The following is a 17,736-nucleotide window of genomic DNA, read 5'->3' as shown; positions in this document are numbered from 1 at the left end:
GAGAATCTGAAGAACCAGTCCACAAAAAATGGAGCCCAATGGATCAGTATTACAGCCTGGAGAAATAATTTTCATATTTTGTAAAAAGGACCCCAGACACCCTGTGACAGCTATGGAATGATGGTATGGTATGGTATGGTATGGTATGGTATGGAATGGTATGGAATGGTATGGAATGGTATGGTATGGTATGAGGTGGAATGGTATGGTATGAGGTGGAATGGTATGTGGCATCCATACCATGGTATGATGGAATTGGTATGAGGGTCATACCACTCTGGAATGGGGTACCACTAAGGTTCCCTAATTCAAAGAATTGGATAACCTCATAGGTACCCAAAAATGGGTGACTGAAGTGTGTCGCTAACTTCCCCACAATATAATATCTCACAGTTTTTCCATTCATGTGTGTTCAACTCTCATCTTTTTCATTCTCCATCATCCCAGTCTCATCTCCATGGCCCTGTGCTTTTCTGCCATTCTCGTGTCTTGTCAGACTTTGTATTATGTACTACAAGAAATACATGATTTATTTTGCCTGTATTTCATTTGAAGTGATTGGTCTTCTAGGATAAGAATTGAGCATCTAGCTAAAATTATGTGGAAAGGGTTCAACCAACCTTGGCCATGGAAGGGGGGCTAACCTTTCATGGCCTATTGGCACCTCAGTGGAACATTGGAACATGACCTTTTGCTGATGCTCCCCAGTTCTATTACTTGCACCTATGCAAAAAGTTCAAAACACATCAACCACCATTCTGATCAGCTTACTCATTATGATTTTTGTTCCTTGCTCTTACTTAACATTGCCACATCAAAAGAATTACTTGTTTAAAAATACTCATATTATCTATGCCATGCCATCTACGTCATCAAGAAGTCATGTCTATATCTACATCCATTGGAGTCTTGGAGTCCCAGAATCCAAGTCTGTTGGAGGAAGGGTGCAACATTTGCATCTGGAGGGGCTTCCCCTTGTCCAGGATAGCTTTTGCTGAGTGATAGTCCAGTACACCTTTGGACCATTTGAAGGCTGTCTCATAGTGGTTAAAATTTGGATAAGGTGATGCCTCCATCACCACCTGTTTGGCCTCCCATATGACATCCTCCCTTTCAACCTGTCAGAACATGTAATTATAAGAAGAGAAAAGAAATAGCACCTTGGAATGAAAGTCAGGTTGGCCATTGCTTCAGATTTTCTTTTCCATTATTCGTAGGCCACTCTCACCCTTGGCTCTCCAGATGATTAACACAGTCTTTTCTGCCAGGTCTTTGTTTACCATCTCTCTCAATTTTCTCTCAGAGTCTATCACAACTTGAACTTCAGGTGATTCAGTTCTAGGGGAAAAGTTAACTGGCTGGGAAGGTGTGATGGAAGGAGAACTTACATGAATGGCAAGTGATCCAAGAGACTTGCTCCTGCAACATCTTGCTGAAGAGCTTGCTCAAGCCTAGCAACAACACCTCTTGTTGAAAGATCCTCCATGACATACTTGGGGAGACTCGACCTCCATGGTGTTTCCAGAGCAGCCTTGGCATCCCCATACTGGTCTGCATCACCATCATTATAATGATCATCATTGTCACCATCACCATCACTCAGCACACCATCACGCTCATTAGATACAATGACCTATGTCCTGATTTGAGGCGCAGAGTTCTTTACACTTTTGTGGGTACATTTTGAATTCCTAGGCCTCCGGTCCATCTCAATGCCTCTAGAAAACAAAATTCAAATACTATAAATATACCATATGTTGTAGAAACCAAGATCAATGTACCTTAGCAGGATGACCACCACTATGATCAACAGTTGGTTCCAAAATCTGATTCAGAGTAAGTTCGTGGAACTGATCAGGGCCAACTGTTGTTTTATAATTAGGGATAGCAAGGACAGTTTGTACAGCTAATATGGTCTGAAGAATGGAATCAGTGCTGTTTAAAGGAAAATAAAAATTGTTGACACACAAGTGATGTTGATGACACTATCCAGCTCTGAGGTAACTTTGCACAAATGATGGGAAATGCTTTGAGAGGGTGGCCAATGCAATAAAAATTGACTGTTGGACTCTTCTCTGCAGAAAATATTTTGTGAGAGATGAATTATGAGTTGCTGAGATATCTTACTGATATTGTGAGGGTGTATTAGGCCATGTGAAGCATTACTTCTCAAAAAAATTTCCAGATCTTTTAAATCATGGGGCTGGCCTATATAAAAGTGAAACAATCAAGTTTTGATATGGCATTTGAAAATAATAGCTCACCAATGGTGTGGCTTTGATCTAGAAGGCCCTCCTCTAAATACTTGAGGTATAGGTCTTTAGGAACCTGCACACTGCAATGCTGGAAGACATCAATGAATGGATGTAAATATTTCCAATTAGAGTCCTCATTGAACTCAAATGGGTTTTCCTGGTCTACACCACAGCTTGCTGCCATTGGCTTGTAGTATTCTTCTTGGACAAACCAGTCAAGGTAATCTGGAATGCCTTTCAAAAGATCAGAAAACCTTGTCTCATCTTCACAGATATGAATCACAGGAGTCGCAGGGTGTACACCGAGATTGTAGCAGACATCATTTGCGAGATGGCACACCAGTCTGGTGAAGGTCACACCTGAGTTGATGCAGATCTCTATGATCATTGGACATAGGGGTGGTGGTGCTGGTGCTGGTGCTGGCATCACCTCCATCCTGAAATATATAAAGTGTTCAATTCAAATTAGATGATTTTGCATACTGTTTATATCCTTCAGCTCATCCTGGTACTGTTCATGTTCTTTTATCATGTTGTTTCTCCAGCTTTTGAGTGCTTTTGCAGCAAGCTCTTGCTCGATGATCCAATCTGGACCACCTTTAAATTTCTGAAACAACAGATACCATGACTTGACCAGGAAACTTCAAGGAGTGTATGTTTACTGACAAAATTGAAGCTATTCATATGCTCTTGACATGCATGCATGCAAGGCCACAAAAGTCACAGAGGACAAAAACAGACTCCTGGGACACAAATGCTGCCAGAATGCAGATTGTCCAGAGGTAGGTTTCTAATGAGTTCTTGACAATTAATCTGTCAGGAATGAGAAAGGTTCTCTTTTTCAAGGCCTTTTCCTTGTCCTTGTTTGGACCTGGGTGATGACCATTGCATACTACATGTGACATTTCAATTGCTCAGTTTCATGGATTGGGGAAGAAAACAAAACTTACATGTCCACATGCAACAATGAGCACCTTTCCTCTCCAGACATAAATGAGTTTTCCTGGTGGAGTCTCTTCCAGAAGATAATCCCAATTCTCATTGACCACCCTGTCCCTCCAAGCTTTGGGGGCCAAGGCGCATAGTGTTTCCTTTGAGCTGAGACCCAAGTGGGGAGGGGGAGTGCTGCCTTTGTTAGTATGGTGCTAGTATAACTACCTTTTGTGGCAGTGAGAGTGGTATAACATTGTTTTTCAGATCCAATGGAAAATCCAAGGGGTGAAATGAGCAGGCAAACTAGTATTTGTGTTATTCTTAGGTCAATGTTCAGCTAGATAGATAGATCAACATACAAAGACGCTTTTTGGATCTTTTTCTGTTCAAAAGCCGTTCCCAGACAAGAACCTCTGAAATCTCAGGCATGAAAGAGTTGACAGATCAGCTTTCAGGCAAGGCTATAAAGTGAGACTAGGAAAAGCAAAAGGGAAGGAATGAAAGGTCAAAGGGAAGGAGCCAACTTGAAGAAAATGCACTGCAACTGCAACATATCCACAGCCTCATATTCAACACCTGGCTTGTATACTCATTTACTCATTCAATTCTGCACCATTAAATAGGTTTGCTGGAAGGCTGAGGATAGAAAATAGTGAACTACAAAAAGTTTAAGAGAATGGTGAGAGTTAAGGCAGAAGGAAAATATTTCTTATCTTCAATGCCATGTGGTCTCAGGTCTCAAGCCCTTCAAGCTCATCTGAGTCCCACTTCACACCCTCAGTCTTAGATACCTTTCAGTACCCACAGAAACCCCTACCTCAACCACAGGTAGAGGTACAGGTTTGGGCGGCTTTGGTGGGTCTCACAGGTCTTACAGTTTGACCATGGGTAAGTATTAGTTTAAAGAAAGAATTCAAGAACATAGCCTATAACAACAAGCAAGTAGCTACAGTATGGGCTAAGAGGTCCTTCATCAGAAAAAAATGGAGTTGCAATGTTGTGGTATGTAGACGTGATAGCGCTGGTAGCACCATCAAGAGCCTCCTGAAATGTAGTTTGTGGTAGATGCACTTACAAATATGTATCACTACAAATATGTCTATAGCTTAGCCCAATTGGCTGAAGTAAGACATAGTTTAATAGATTCAAACTCTCTTAGTTGTACATAGCTCTATACAATATCTATTGCTCAAGATAGCCACTCCTTCAAATTGTTTTGGTAATTATTTTTATTTTACTTGCTGATTGGTCATTTAATAATTCCACAGAGCAACTTCTCTTTACCAAGTCTCTCATCTACTTCAGATCCTTACGGGAAGGTATCCATTTCCAACTGCTTCACTAAGCCTCATGAATTACAGCGACGTCTCTGCAGTGCCTCTACTCGACTGTCTTGGCAGAGTTTTCATGGTATTCAGAGGCAATGGTGTTGAAACCTAAGTCTATTTTGGTGCATTCTGACAATCTACCTGAATTTGAGGCAAGTCCTTCGTTCTTGTGGTATGCTTGTTAACACAAGGAACCGTTATTCCTATCTTTATTACATGGCTTTGAGGACACTCTACTACATTTTGGTGGTAATCCACTCATGAATGATATTCTGGGCTTATTGGGTGTGAATGCCATCCTCACAACCACAGTGCCAGAACCGATCTGTTCTGTTGTAGCTTTGCATTGACCAACATTGAACCACTATGATTTTCAGTTTGCCCTCATCACCATCAGAGGATTTCTGAGAATGCAGCAAGTTCACAGCTTCCTCTCCAGCTGTCTGACACCCCAACAGCAGAAAGACATTTATTTTGATTATATCATGAATGAGAATGTACTCCCAAATTTGCCAGAGCTGTGTATTTGGGGCATGTTCAACCAGAGGTATTGGGGCATGTCAACTTGCTACTAGAGCCATGCCTCCTGAAGTACTCATGGTATCACCATAATGTCATATGTTGTTGCAGTTAAGCATTGTAGTTTCGAACATATATTAAGCTCTTCATTAAATCTTCAAGTCATGTCTCATCATTGCAAGTTGTTCAGGTCTGTGCCAGCCTCAATATGCAGCTCTCCAAAATATTCTGTGATGAATCTTCACATTGCCATTAGCTTGATGCTGTGGGCACCTTCTATCTCATACTTGAATGAGGAGAATGACAGTTGAGGGCAGAAAGTAGCTCTTCTGAGTCATTCTTTGCTGGAGTCCCAGTTTCTTGAAAAGGCCGAACTCCTTTTCACTGTGACAGGTAATGTTAGTCAAATTAGTCCATCTTTGTACATCTTTTGCAACCAAACTAATATTTGTGGTGAGACCATATATAAAGTCTTACTACCTATGGATATATTGAATCATGATGATTACGTACAGACTGATGATTTCGCACCATTCCCCAAATTCTGACCTCAGATAACACTATGGTGAGCGATCTCACTGCTAACCAGATTGCCTTTTCTAATGTTGTTGCCTGAACCCATGACAAAGGCAGTGAAAACTCAGATCATGGTGACTGTTCAATGGAAGACTTTCTTGGGGTCCATCAGCTATCAATTTAGCAATGGCTATGCCAAGCTGAGATTTGTAAGACAATTCAGGATGATCATCATTCAGTTGTTAAATATGATTGTACTAGGTGATGTTTTCAAAGAGCAAGATATAAGCTCTCATTGAGACTCCCGCTCTCCCTCCTCCAAATGCTAGAGATACTTCATAAGTGGATGTCTGACCTTTGGTGTCAGTTTTTTTCAGATACCATCCTGAAGTCACCAAATTCTAAAGACCAAATGAATATGTCTTATTGTCATCTCACCCATGCACAGAAACTATCTGTGACAGCAGACACCTTCCACAACCCAACCCTTGCCACAGTGTGGAACACCTGTCTAGTTGAAGTTGGGGAAGACAAGGATTGGAAGGACCACTTCAAGCACCTCTGGCCTGATGTTGGTCACTCAAGGTCAGTAGCCAGGGGTACAATTGTCCTATTACAGGACTTAGAAAGAGATGATCGTGCATATTTGGAAACCAGAAACCATCGAAGTGGTGTGAAAAGCATTCAAATGGCGACTATTGAAACGTGACTGGAATTGAGGTCTTAGCAGTGCCCCCCCTATTCCTGCAGGAATCCAGTCATTCCAGTGGAATTCCGGTGGAATGGAATTTAGCAGAAGGCCCTGCTAAATTGTTTATTCTGGTGTTTTCCATTCCGGTGGATTCCAGAATGTACACCAGAATGTTCCCCGGAATGGTCTTCCCCGGAATGGGCAGGAATGGTGTTCCCCGGAGTGGGCAGGAATGGGATTCCAGTCCAATCTGTTTATTTTATTTATTTGTAACTGTATTATAGTTTATTTATTTTCAATGGATCACAAATAATGTTTGTTTGGTGAACATGCTCACCAAACATGGCCACCCTCTTCTTCCACCACCACCACCATGCTTGTCACCGCCGCCAACGCCACGCCATCACCGTCACCCATAGCCACCACTGCCAACGTCGCTCCTCGATCACCCATGGCCACCACGACCACCAACATCGACCATGACACCCTTCAACAACAATGCAGCGATGCCACATCACAAAACAACGAGCGCCGTAACCCACGAAAACACCCAACGCCCACGAAAACAATGCCCCTGGACACAAAACAACACCCGACGGGCACAAAACGACGCCCACTGCCCATGTACACCACCAGCGCCCACAAAAACCATACCCCGCCCACAAAAACATCCCACCACCCACCAAAAAACACGAGCGCCCACCAAAAAACACGAGCGCTCACCAAAAAACACGAGCGCCCACCAAAAAACACGAGCGCCCACCAAAAAACACAAGCGCCCACCAAAAAACACGCACCGCCCACCAAAAAACACGCACCGCCCACACGACACATGACGGCACCACGCCGCCTACCAAAACCACCACGTCCACACCAACGCCACCCACGACGACGCCCCCAATGGCAACCAGCTCCCACGACGACGGCGTCGACAACGCCCACGAATAACGCAAAAACACGGACACATGACAAAAACGGACGAGGAGGCGACAACAAAATGCGACACAACGATGGGACACCAACGCGGGATGACGATGGCCGAGGTCCCAGCCACACTCTCCCCTCCACCATTCCCTCCCTCCCTTCCTCCTTCCCCCTTTCCTTGTCCCTCCCCCTTACTCCCTTCCCCCTTGCTCCACCATTCCCTCCCCCCTTTCCTCCCTCCCCCCTTTCCTCCCTCCCCCCTTTCCTCCCTCCCCCTTCCTTGTCCCTCCCCCTTCCTTGTCCCTCCCCCTTCCTTCCTTCCCTCTTTCTTGTCCTTCCCCCTTCCTCCCTCCCCTCCCTTGTTCTTCCCCCTTCCTTGTCCCTCCCAAAAATATAAATACACCCCCACCTTGTCCCTCCCCTACCCCCTCCCTTTAAGATAAACTGTGTAGTGTGTGTAGTAATACATTTCAAATACATCCCCACCTTGTCCCTCCCCCCTCCCTTTAAGATAAACTGTGTAATGTGTGTAGTAATACATTTCAAATACATTACAACTCAATCTATGACTTCTACATGTGAATTTTATAAGGAAATATGAGTGCCAAGTCATCAGGATAAGGTTGGAGTTGAAAAAAACTTACTCTGCTTGATTCCAGTCCTATTCCTCTGGAATTCCTGTGGAATTCCACTGGAATGACTCTATTCCTGCAGGATTCCCCTGGAATTCCACTGGAATGACCCCATTCCTGCAGGAATAGGTGGGGCACTGTAAAGTACTGCTGGAATCCAGTACTTCTCAGTCCCCCACAGAGTCCTGCAGGACTAAGAGGGTTCCTGGGGATTCCAGAGGATTCCTGCAGGACTACACTATAATTTTGTTAAGTCCTCAGGATTCCAGGAAACTATCAGGCACAATCTTCAGGGTGTACTTTAGGGTTCATCCCAAAAAGAAAATCTCATATAGTTTGGCGCTGGGCGTTTTTCAGTGGGCACTGAATGTTTTTGGTGGGCACAGGTGGTTTTCGGTGGGCGCTAGGACATTTTTGTGGGTGGTGTGTGGGTTTTGTGGGCACCAGGGTGTTTTTCTGCATGCTATGGCCGTTTCATGGATGGTGGGGAGTTTTTGGGGGTGGGGTGTGACCTGTCGTGGTCATGGGTGATAGAAGGGTGACATGGGTGGTGGTGGCTAGGGGTGACGGTGACAGTGTGGCGTTGGCAGTGGTGATGAGCATGGTGGTGGTGGTGGAAGGAGAGGGTGGCTGTGTTTGGTGAGCAGTGTTTGCCAAACAAGCATTGTTTGTTATCCATTGAAAATAAATAAACTATAATACATAACAAAACAATAAAATAACCAGATTACAGTTCCTGCACATTCCGGGGAATGCTATTCCTGCCCATTCTGGGGAAGACCATTCCGGGGAACATTCCAGTGTAAATTCCGGAATGAGAAAACACAGGAATGACAAATTTAGCAGGGCTTACTGCTAAATTTCATTCCACAGGAATGACTGGAATCCTGCAGGAAGAGGGGGGGCACTGATAAGACCTCAGGGGCCATTGGGAACTTCAGGACAATCCTCCAGAGTAGGAGTCCACCATAGCATGCATTGTGAGTGCTCACACTTGGGAATACAGCAAATGTACTTGAAACCCTTGATGTACATCTGTGGATGTTGAGTGTGGTCATCCAAGCCAAAACGTCTGTCTGCTCTTGCTTGAATGGTTTGTATGCCGATGGGGGCAGTGGGAATGTAGCCACCATTGGGCATTGTGATTACCCACCAGTGACTCAGATCCTGGCTGTCTGGGTGCTCCATATACGTGTTGATACCCGCTTCACTCATGACCTCCCCAGACCGAACATGACAGTTCGTCACATCCCAGCATACCGCATCAGTGGCCTCGTATTCATGATCCCCTTCGCGGAAGTATTCTTTATAGTATGGTTTGGCATTGGAGGGGGACATTGCTGTTAGGCTGGTGTCTCTGCCAAATTTGATTCCTCTGGATTCCGCCGGATTCCACAGGAATGACCGGAATCTGGCAGGAATCAGTGGGGCATGATAAAGACCTCTAGGCCGGCACCTCTTTCGCTCATGCAGGATAATGGTACAACAATGTAATTGTGAGTCCATTCACTGCCTCGTAATTTGAAATCCACACTGTGCTCATCCCTTCAATTAGTATCTACATGGGTCCGCGATCCTTACTTTCAAGTGTCGCTTCATAATTTGAAAACCATGATGCGTGCCTGAGTCAATTCCTCAGGGCAGTTAGTAGGAATCACCCACCAACACTGAGAGGCCCAACAATACAAACAGGCCATAGTTGATGGTGCCTGCTGATGGGCCGATGAGGGCCAATAACCCTGTGTTGATGAATTGGCCAATGTGATCCCACTATCAAGGTAAAGAAGGGTCGGCCAGCTACGTAGATTTAGCATACACCGATCAGTAGGAAGCTGCCCCAGGAAGTCAAGTCCCTGTATTTGTATATCGGCTGATAGCTAAGCTATGCACAGTCGGCTGACAGTTTTGAACATTGTATTTGTTTATCGGCTGATGGAAGATAAGCTATGCAAGGTCGGCTGACAGTTGTGAACGTTGCTGGGTTGGTGATCCGCTGAGGGCCTTCACTTCTGATGAGCAGCTAGGCTATGCAAGGTCGGCAGACATTTTGAATTTGCCTGGGTTGGTGGTTGGCCGAGGGCCCTCAACTCTGGTTACCAGGGTCAGCTGGCGAGACCCACATGGTAGTCATGGTTCATGGATATCACCGAGTCGGCTGGACATGAGAATTTATGAACATCTCATCAGCCGATGCATCACCGAGGCCGGCATTTTCAAGCCAAATCGTTTTCAGCTTGGCCTTTAATTTAGCAGCCAAGCAGAGGCAGACCAGGCAGAACTTGCAGTTCAAATTTTCATGATCCGAGACAACATTGGTCAAACCAGCATTGATTAGTAAATTTTAACAAGAGTTGCGATAAGTGTAACTAACTTGTGGGATTCGAACCCAGGGCATACATACACGACGTACCCTCCCAGCATAACCACGAAGCCAAGCCAACGTTGGAAGACAATCACAGCCAGTATCTTTTACCTGCCTACATAGATACAATGTGTACACCTCCCACCTTGACCACTGAGCCAAGTCAATGATCCACCTGGCCTGAAAGCTCGGCACTTTGTAACTTACCCAGCGTAAGACAACTAACCTGGGTCTGCAAGCTCGGTAAGAATTGATTAGTAAATTTTAGCCAGAGTTACAAAAATGAAAGAGTTGCGATCGCTGCAAGTGACTTCTGGGATTCGAACCCAGGCATACATACACTCTGTACACCTCCAGCTTAACCACTAAGCCAAGCCAACGGTGGAAGACGATGTTGGTCGGTATCTTTTAACTGCTGACCATGTCATTCTAATAGTAGCAAGTAAAAAATTTGTTTAGGATTTAAACCGGCATACATAGGTCAGTCAGTATCTTTTACCTGCAGTAAGTAAAAAACTTTTCAAAACGCGAATCTATGACTTGTTCGGGATTTGAACCCAGGGCATACATACATATACTATGTATGCCTCCCAGCTTAACTACTAGGCCAAGCCAACGTTGAAGACAATGTCGGTCAGTATCTTTTACCTGCCGACCATGTCACTATAATAGCAGCAGTTAAAAGGACAAATTCTGCGCAGTGACTTGTTCAGGGGGTGAACCCGGTGTATAAGACAACCCAGTGCCTGGCCAAGTCCGGCAAAAAAATGTAACTTAGCTGATGACCATGTCGAATACTTGTTCGGGTGCGATTGAACCTGGTCCTATAAACTCAGCACTGACTTGTTCGGCATTTAAACTACAGTTCAAGCTGGGCCCGGACATGAGACCAATTGGAGTACAAAATCAAGAATTCACCCCTTATCCCAGATTTACCAACAATCTTTGGAAGCCAGCATGGTCTAATGGTAGTTGGCTTCTGGGTTCAATCCCCAGCTTCCGGGTTCAATCCCCAGCCATGCTTATGTTTATGACTCTTTCAACTCTTTTTTGCAATTTGGCCTCAAGGCCTGTGCCGCCATCATTTATGCTTCTGATATAGGGTTGCATCGAGGGTTGTAATTTAACCTGAAAACATCTGTGTTTCCCCCTTTAAAAACCCTCTCACATTTCAAGGACCCATCTTCACCCCCCTCATCTGCGACATGAATAACTTCACCCATGACAATCTGGAGTCTGTTGGGTATCCCTCCACCCAACCCCTACCCCGTAGGTTCTGTACATCTCCATTGGTCGTAACTAGCTGATGATTCGTCAGAAAGGAACCCGAGTCTGGTATAATATGTGTAGCGGTGGCCTCATGTTTGCAACCGTAGACTCCACTGGCAGGTTGCCAGACGTGAGCAATCCCCTTTGTACTTCTGTTTTCCCACTAACATGGTGATTAGGGGACAATACTCTTGACCATCATTGATGACGACGGCGAGAGGGTTACCTTACCATACGTCCTTTTTACTCTATCCAAACCCCCATTTCACCTATTATGAAAGGGCATGTGGCGTAACACAGGTCTCTTAATATGTCATACCATTACCACCTGTATCTTTTTACTTAAAAAAAAAATTCATGTTGAGCCTTGTTTGAAAGCCCGGATGAGCAGAACTGATCTGAAAGGCCAGGTGCAACCAGACAGGAAAGACCACGATCCTATCCTAATGGCAGTTATGACCCTGACATGTTGACAGACGTCCCTGTTCTACGTAATAAATAAATCCATGCCCGAGCCTCATGTTTTGCCAGTTAAAAGTGTCAAAAATCCTTTTTTTTGTTCATGACTGCCCCTGATTTCTTTCAATATACAAGGGATCTAGCTCGATACTTCAGAGGCCGGTTGCGGTCTTTACATAGCCCAAGCGTTCCTTGTCCTGCTCCACCACCATGGTTGGAGCCGGAGGCCCAAGCATCTGTTGAAAGGGTAATTCACATGCTTGAAGAAGCATTCAAATCTTCATGTATGTCTCACTTCTAGCCGGCCGATCTTCACTAAGTTTTGGACAGATACGACTACTTGGGACGTCTGGGACTATGCTGCAGACTTGTCACCGAGACAGAGTGGAAGCAATGAGGAGTTGGAGAAGAAACTCTTGGCACGATTCCCACCGATCTACGAAACAGCCGGGTCCGATATCCCCTACCTCGATCAACCGTGCCATATAACCGACCGGCAGGGTCACATTTTACTTTGGTACTTTCCTGAAATGTTCTCAGAACAGCTTCGGGTAATTACTTTCACTTCATTACACCCTTAGACTTTCCTCACTTTACTAGACATTTATTTGGGATCACACAGGTTCTTTGAGCCCCAAAAAGAGAAGTAATGGGACTTGGCGGGATCACCACCCCGAGAATGAAGGGGTCACTGGGATTGTAAATTTATCACCCAGCTGGTTTTCTCAAGGACATGAAGGTCCCGAGGATCCACTGCACACGTCAGCCGATATTCAGGAACCTGCCAATTCAACCTACCTCCAGAATGTCCTATTGGCCAATGCAATTGTTGGCGCAATCTATGCCGTCATACAACCCGATCTTTTTGAGTCCGGTTTAGCCACCTTCAAGAAGCTTGCCAATCATGCCGAGGCATTGGACGATCCTATCAATATTGCTCTTCGTGTTTGGGCCACTCCCTTCACCGGTCTTTCAGTCATCCTGAACCGAGAGATGATTGATCACCGAGATCTAAAGGGGTATATGGAGTCTTTTGACTTGTTGCTCACCATCGGAAACTACACAGGAGGCTGGTGTCACTTAATCACTTCTCATTAGGCACCCTGGCACTTTCATTACTATTTCTTAGATTTTTCATTAGGATATTTCATTAGGCCCTTTGGCACTTTCATTACCGAAAACTATATAATAATGATGATATGTATCACATGGGTTGTTGGGAGGGTGGTCACATGACCAATTACCAAAAATAGTCAAAAAGCGAAAGTTGTACCCCTGCACTGTAGCTTCCCGAATCTGGTTGAATTATGTTCTGAAGTGCTCCTGTTGTGGAGATATGAGGTAAAGGAATTCCAAAAGCGTCATGTTTTCTTTTGGTTTTTTGCATTTTTCTTCATGAAAACAAAACCAAATAACATGATTCCAACACATTTAGAAAGCTAGATGAAAGGGCAACAAATATCATATCGTGGGAAAATTGACCAAAAAAGGAAGGTGCATTCCCTAAAAGAGCAATCAACACTGACAGACTACAAGAGTCAGATATAGACTACCAAGTTTACTGATAGACTACAAAAAGTTGGACATAGGCTACAAAGTTTACTGATAGACCACAAAAGACTACAAAAGTCAGACTTAGACTACAAAAGTTTGGACTTAGACTACAAAACTAGGGTTACATTAAAAGGTTTTGTAGTGTCCACTTTTTCATTAGAAAAGTTTATATTGTCCGCTTTTTTAGACTACAAAAGTTTGTAGTGTGTGCCTTTTCATTAGAAAAGTTTGTAGTGTCCGGTTTTCAAAAGTTTGTAGTGTCCGCTTTTTCATTAGAAAAGTTTGTAGTGTCTGCTTTTTGAGGCTACAAAAGTTTGTAGTTGACATATAGTTTATAGTGTCCTTGACTCTGTATAGGTTATGGGGATGAGGTTAAAGGATTGACATGATTTTACATATTGCTATTGCTGCAGCATTTACTTTTGACATCATGTACAAATTGTCTTTCACATCAAGAAAGGCTATTCTATGCCTTCATATTGATAGCTACTGTCCTATCTCAAATCATGGTTCTAGGTCCATGTGGATATGGTTTGAAGGATTAAATTGCTTTACATATTACTACTGCCAAATGATTAGTTTTTGACATCATACCCAAGTTGCCTTTCACATCAGGACAGGCTATTCTCTGATTTCACATTGATAGTTGCTGATCTGTCTGCTTTCACATTGATAGCTACTTGCCTGTCCCAAACCTAGTCAACTGTGATATCAGCTCTTTCAGGGCAATAGGATGAGCTGATTGGTCCCTGGAAGTATCCTTATGTCAGGTCATGATGTAAGTTAACAATGTATTGAGACAGAACAGTAGATATTACTATGAATGGCTTTTTCTGGCTTGAAAGCCAACTTGGGCATGATGTGAAAAGCTGATGATGTGGCAACAGCAATCAATATGTAAAGTCATGTGAATCCTTTAGCCAGTTCCCCATAAACCTACAAGTATGTGCTGTATCAGTTTCACCTACAAGTTCGATAATACCATCCTCTGGAGACGCAGAAAACGCTTTGGGCGTATAGCACAAGCCACTAGTTTCCAAATGTGTTAAAATGCTGTTTACCTTTTCCATTGACCGCGAAATTTTTTCTGAGTTTTTATCGGCTACCATAGCTAACAAATCGTGAATTGCATTTTCGTGAAGCGTATCATTGAGATCATCTTCTTGTGCTATTCGACTTGTGTTTAGCATCTCTGATGTTACAATTCCATTAGTCTTCCTATTTCTATTTTTCATATGAGAGTCTCGACTATCTTTACATGAGTTGCATGTTATTCAGAATATCCCGGACTTGATAGTCACATTCCGGCGAGTCCAAGAATCTTTGAAAGGCTGATTCCCAACTCTCGTCTGCATTTTTTAAATCCACTGCGTGTCGCCAAGGCTTGAATAATAATAACATTATTCTGCTATATTGCGCAGCATGGCCTTCAACATTTCGCCAAGGTAATGCTGGTCCAATCATTACAGGCATGACTCGATGTGTCGGTTTACGTACTCTTAGAAAATGAGACGTGCTTTCCACGTGACCATCAAGAAAGTTGCATGAAGGTCTTTTCGTGGTTTTCAGGCTTAGAACGGTGTCGCCATCTTCTGGAATATCCACATTCATTTTTTCTGCATCGTCATCCACATCCTCTTCATCATTGGCTGTGTCCGACTCAAGATCATCTTCACTCTCAGAATTGGAACATAGAAAATCAGCCGGTTTCTGTTTTCATAGAAACGAACCGAACAGTTTTCTAAGGATGACTGGACTCCTGATCGGGATGGCTCCGATGATGATGGAGAAGACTTGGACGTGGAGAAACCAACCAAGAAACTAACCAAACAGCATGACGAACATCGTGAGGATGGCTCCGATGATAGTGACTCAGACTCCGATAATGGTCAAGAGAGGCCAAAGCAGGATACTCTGACCGAGCCCACAGTGAAACCTAGCAGGGTCAACCCGACCTTGGAAGAGGATAGAGACTCGGGATCAGATTTGGGCTCAGACGATGCTACGATCACTGTAGATACCAGCCCCGAGCTTCAGCCTTGGTACAACGACACCCGGGCTCTCTCCCATGAAGTACCATCGGACACTGAGGTCTTGACTGATGATACATTTTGGGAAGCTGACCTGGGCTGTGGGGTGGAGTCGGCCGATCGAGCGAAGAAGAGAAAATTCACTGATGAGGAGGATACACCCTGCAAGTTTCCTCAGTTAGAGAAGGGGTACAAACTTGGCCTGAGGAGTGCCCGACCAGGCAAAGTCAAATGCCAAGCTGCCTCAGCTGTTATCCAAGCGACTGTCAAACCAGCTCAAGCAACCAATCTGAGGTCGGACACAACCAAAGCTTCGAATAGCTTTGATTTCACTAAGTCAAGTGGTGTCAACGCAAAACGACCAGTCCCTTCAAAACAAAAGGAGTCAGAGGCCTGTCCCAGTCAGCAACCATCTATTGATGTCCCCACCAAGCCCAAACCAAAACCGTGTCCTATCATGAAAGGCAAGGTTTCTACAGGGGAACTCGGTATAGTAACCCGAGAACGGTCGAAAAAGATTGCTGAAGAAAGTGTTCGTTCCACCCGGTCCAAGAAAGTTTCATTTGTCAGTTGAACCTATCATGTTTAATGATGTTAGTCATTCATGCCCGGGTGCGAAATACATAGCATGTTCAATGATGTTAGTCTGTGTCCGGTTTCAGCAGTGTCACTTCGTAGTTCATCATGTTTTCCTATCATGAAAGGCAAGGGTTGAAAAGTTGTTCGTTTGACTAATTGAGCCGGGAGGCTTGTCTTACGACCAATTAAATGTGAGCACTATCCGGCAGCGGGTATCTTCAACCGTGCCCGGGTGCAAACTACATAGCGAACCAACCTCGGTCTTGTGATCTAATCTTCTACTTAAACCCTGGTCCATCCCTTTTGTCCCTCCCCTTCCCCTTGTCTGGGATCTCGTCTGGGATGAATGGCCATAGTCCTTCTAAAGTAGCGTCCATTGCTGCAACCAGATCACGGTCTGAATCGATTTGTTCATGCAACCGGTCTTTCTCCCTCCTCAAGGTGGCCAAAACATACCGATAATGGCTCGTTGTCGCTATGCTGTCGGGCAGGGATCTGAGCGCCTCCTGGTGAATTTCGCTATGACGAACCAGGTCCATACGATCCATCTCGGTAAACTCATCTCCCCTCATCAACAATTTATCAAAGGCGGCCTGCAAATTCCTAATCGAAGGGTCGGATGAAGCCTCGGGGTCCATAGCTCTTTCCCACACTTTGCCAATTGCCTGAACGACCTCGGCTACCACGCCCGTGCGATCACCAATGCTGTCATCAGACACAACCTTGATATTGTACTTGCGACATAAACCCCTTGCACGTGGGGAGTTTGGATCCAAGTCCAACAATTCGGTCGAAGGTGGTGGGCGTGGTGTTGTCCTCTCTTGAGTGTAGACGAAGACAGGAGCCAGGCCGAAAACGAAGGCATCGCCTGGCCGAGTTGGCAGAATGGCAGCTCCTCCTTGGCCCTGGAGTTGTAATTTGGCCTCTTGTGATTTCGTCAGATACTTCCGTGATCCCAGAGTACTATTGGACCTTGAGGCGCCAGGGGAAGACATGCCTGGTTTGTCAGAGGCAGGAGCTGGAGCAGACGTGCCAGGTGTTTGAAAATCAATGGAAGGCTGAACAGCCGAGGCCGGGGTAAATGAACGATGGACTTCAAAATCGAAAGGGGATCCTTTATTAGCCGAGGCTGGTGCAGGGTTGTTAGGCTTTTGGAAATTGAAAATGGATGGCTGACGAGCCGAGGACGGGGGAACAGGCGGCACATTCGTTGAAGTGTCCACTTGCTGAAAATCAAAAATCGATGCCTGACGAGCCGAGGCTGGTGGAGATCTGCCAGGCTTCTGGAAATCGAAAATCGATGGCTGATGAGCCGAGGATGGGGAAACAGGCGGCACATTCGTTGAAGTGCACACGTGCTGAAAATCGAACATTGATGCCTGATGAGCCGAGGTCAGGGCAAAAGCTGAAGTACTGACTTTCTTAAACTCGAAAATGGATTGGTGAGCCGAGGCTGGGGTGAATGGGTTGGAACTTATAGCAGGGGTAGGTTCTTTGAAATCGAAAATGGATCTGTGAGGAGCCGAGGATGGGACGTCCACTTCCATCACTAGTTCGGATTCTTGGCTCTGTCCTATTGGCCACCCAGAATTTAGGTTTGGCTAGTTTTCTGTCACCGACTGGAACTCACCACTTGGTTTAAGAGGGGGTAGAGCCTTGGCCGTTCCTAAGATATGGTAGAACTA

At 44.8% G+C, this 17,736-nt stretch overlaps 7 protein-coding genes across 7 annotated transcripts in view; 3 read left to right on the top strand and 4 right to left on the bottom strand.

The window, feature by feature from the left end:
- Positions 1–872: 872 nt before the first annotated feature.
- LACBIDRAFT_322494 (uncharacterized protein) lies at positions 873–2,650 on the bottom strand (the record flags this gene model as incomplete). The annotated part of the gene is made up of 7 exons (XM_001875533.1): positions 873–1,118; positions 1,281–1,338; positions 1,389–1,633; positions 1,782–1,906; positions 2,128–2,208; positions 2,265–2,489; positions 2,596–2,650. 7 exons carry the CDS (start codon positions 2,648–2,650, stop codon positions 873–875), a joined length of 1,035 nt encoding a protein of 344 aa, XP_001875568.1.
- A 421-nt stretch (positions 2,651–3,071) lies between these two features.
- Positions 3,072–3,617, bottom strand: LACBIDRAFT_308498 (uncharacterized protein; the record flags this gene model as incomplete). The annotated part of the gene is made up of 3 exons (XM_001875532.1): positions 3,072–3,147; positions 3,206–3,491; positions 3,548–3,617. The coding sequence occupies 3 exons, from the start codon at positions 3,615–3,617 to the stop codon at positions 3,072–3,074; spliced, it is 432 nt and encodes a 143-aa protein (XP_001875567.1).
- A 455-nt stretch (positions 3,618–4,072) lies between these two features.
- On the top strand, positions 4,073–5,091 carry LACBIDRAFT_322493 (uncharacterized protein; the record flags this gene model as incomplete). Its single annotated transcript, XM_001875971.1, has 5 exons — positions 4,073–4,076; positions 4,114–4,190; positions 4,299–4,312; positions 4,457–4,598; positions 4,894–5,091. The coding sequence occupies 5 exons, from the start codon at positions 4,073–4,075 to the stop codon at positions 5,089–5,091; spliced, it is 435 nt and encodes a 144-aa protein (XP_001876006.1).
- A 3,625-nt stretch (positions 5,092–8,716) lies between these two features.
- Positions 8,717–9,136, bottom strand: LACBIDRAFT_308497 (uncharacterized protein; the record flags this gene model as incomplete). The annotated part of the gene is made up of 1 exon (XM_001875531.1): positions 8,717–9,136. One exon carries the CDS (start codon positions 9,134–9,136, stop codon positions 8,717–8,719), a length of 420 nt encoding a protein of 139 aa, XP_001875566.1.
- A 2,245-nt stretch (positions 9,137–11,381) lies between these two features.
- LACBIDRAFT_322491 (uncharacterized protein) lies at positions 11,382–12,986 on the top strand (the record flags this gene model as incomplete). Its single annotated transcript, XM_001875970.1, has 5 exons — positions 11,382–11,429; positions 11,479–11,559; positions 12,032–12,135; positions 12,190–12,439; positions 12,489–12,986. 5 exons carry the CDS (start codon positions 11,382–11,384, stop codon positions 12,984–12,986), a joined length of 981 nt encoding a protein of 326 aa, XP_001876005.1.
- A 1,219-nt stretch (positions 12,987–14,205) lies between these two features.
- On the top strand, positions 14,206–16,046 carry LACBIDRAFT_322490 (uncharacterized protein; the record flags this gene model as incomplete). The annotated part of the gene is made up of 3 exons (XM_001875969.1): positions 14,206–14,220; positions 14,864–14,887; positions 15,180–16,046. The coding sequence occupies 3 exons, from the start codon at positions 14,206–14,208 to the stop codon at positions 16,044–16,046; spliced, it is 906 nt and encodes a 301-aa protein (XP_001876004.1).
- A 283-nt stretch (positions 16,047–16,329) lies between these two features.
- LACBIDRAFT_322489 (uncharacterized protein) overlaps positions 16,330–17,736 on the bottom strand; it is a gene marked incomplete at both ends in the record, with an annotated part of 3,874 nt that continues 2,467 nt past the window's right edge. The window contains one exon of the mRNA XM_001875530.1: positions 16,330–17,624. Coding sequence (XP_001875565.1) covers positions 16,330–17,624 — 1,295 coding nt within the window. The remainder of the gene's footprint in view (positions 17,625–17,736) is intronic.

The sequence above is a fragment of the Laccaria bicolor genome, genomic scaffold, assembly GCF_000143565.1.
Source record: "Laccaria bicolor S238N-H82 LACBIscaffold_3 genomic scaffold, whole genome shotgun sequence".
NCBI classification, from domain to species: domain Eukaryota; kingdom Fungi; phylum Basidiomycota; class Agaricomycetes; order Agaricales; family Hydnangiaceae; genus Laccaria; species Laccaria bicolor.
The sequence above is the reverse complement of the archived record's forward strand: the minus strand, read 5'-3'. Positions and strand labels throughout refer to the sequence as shown.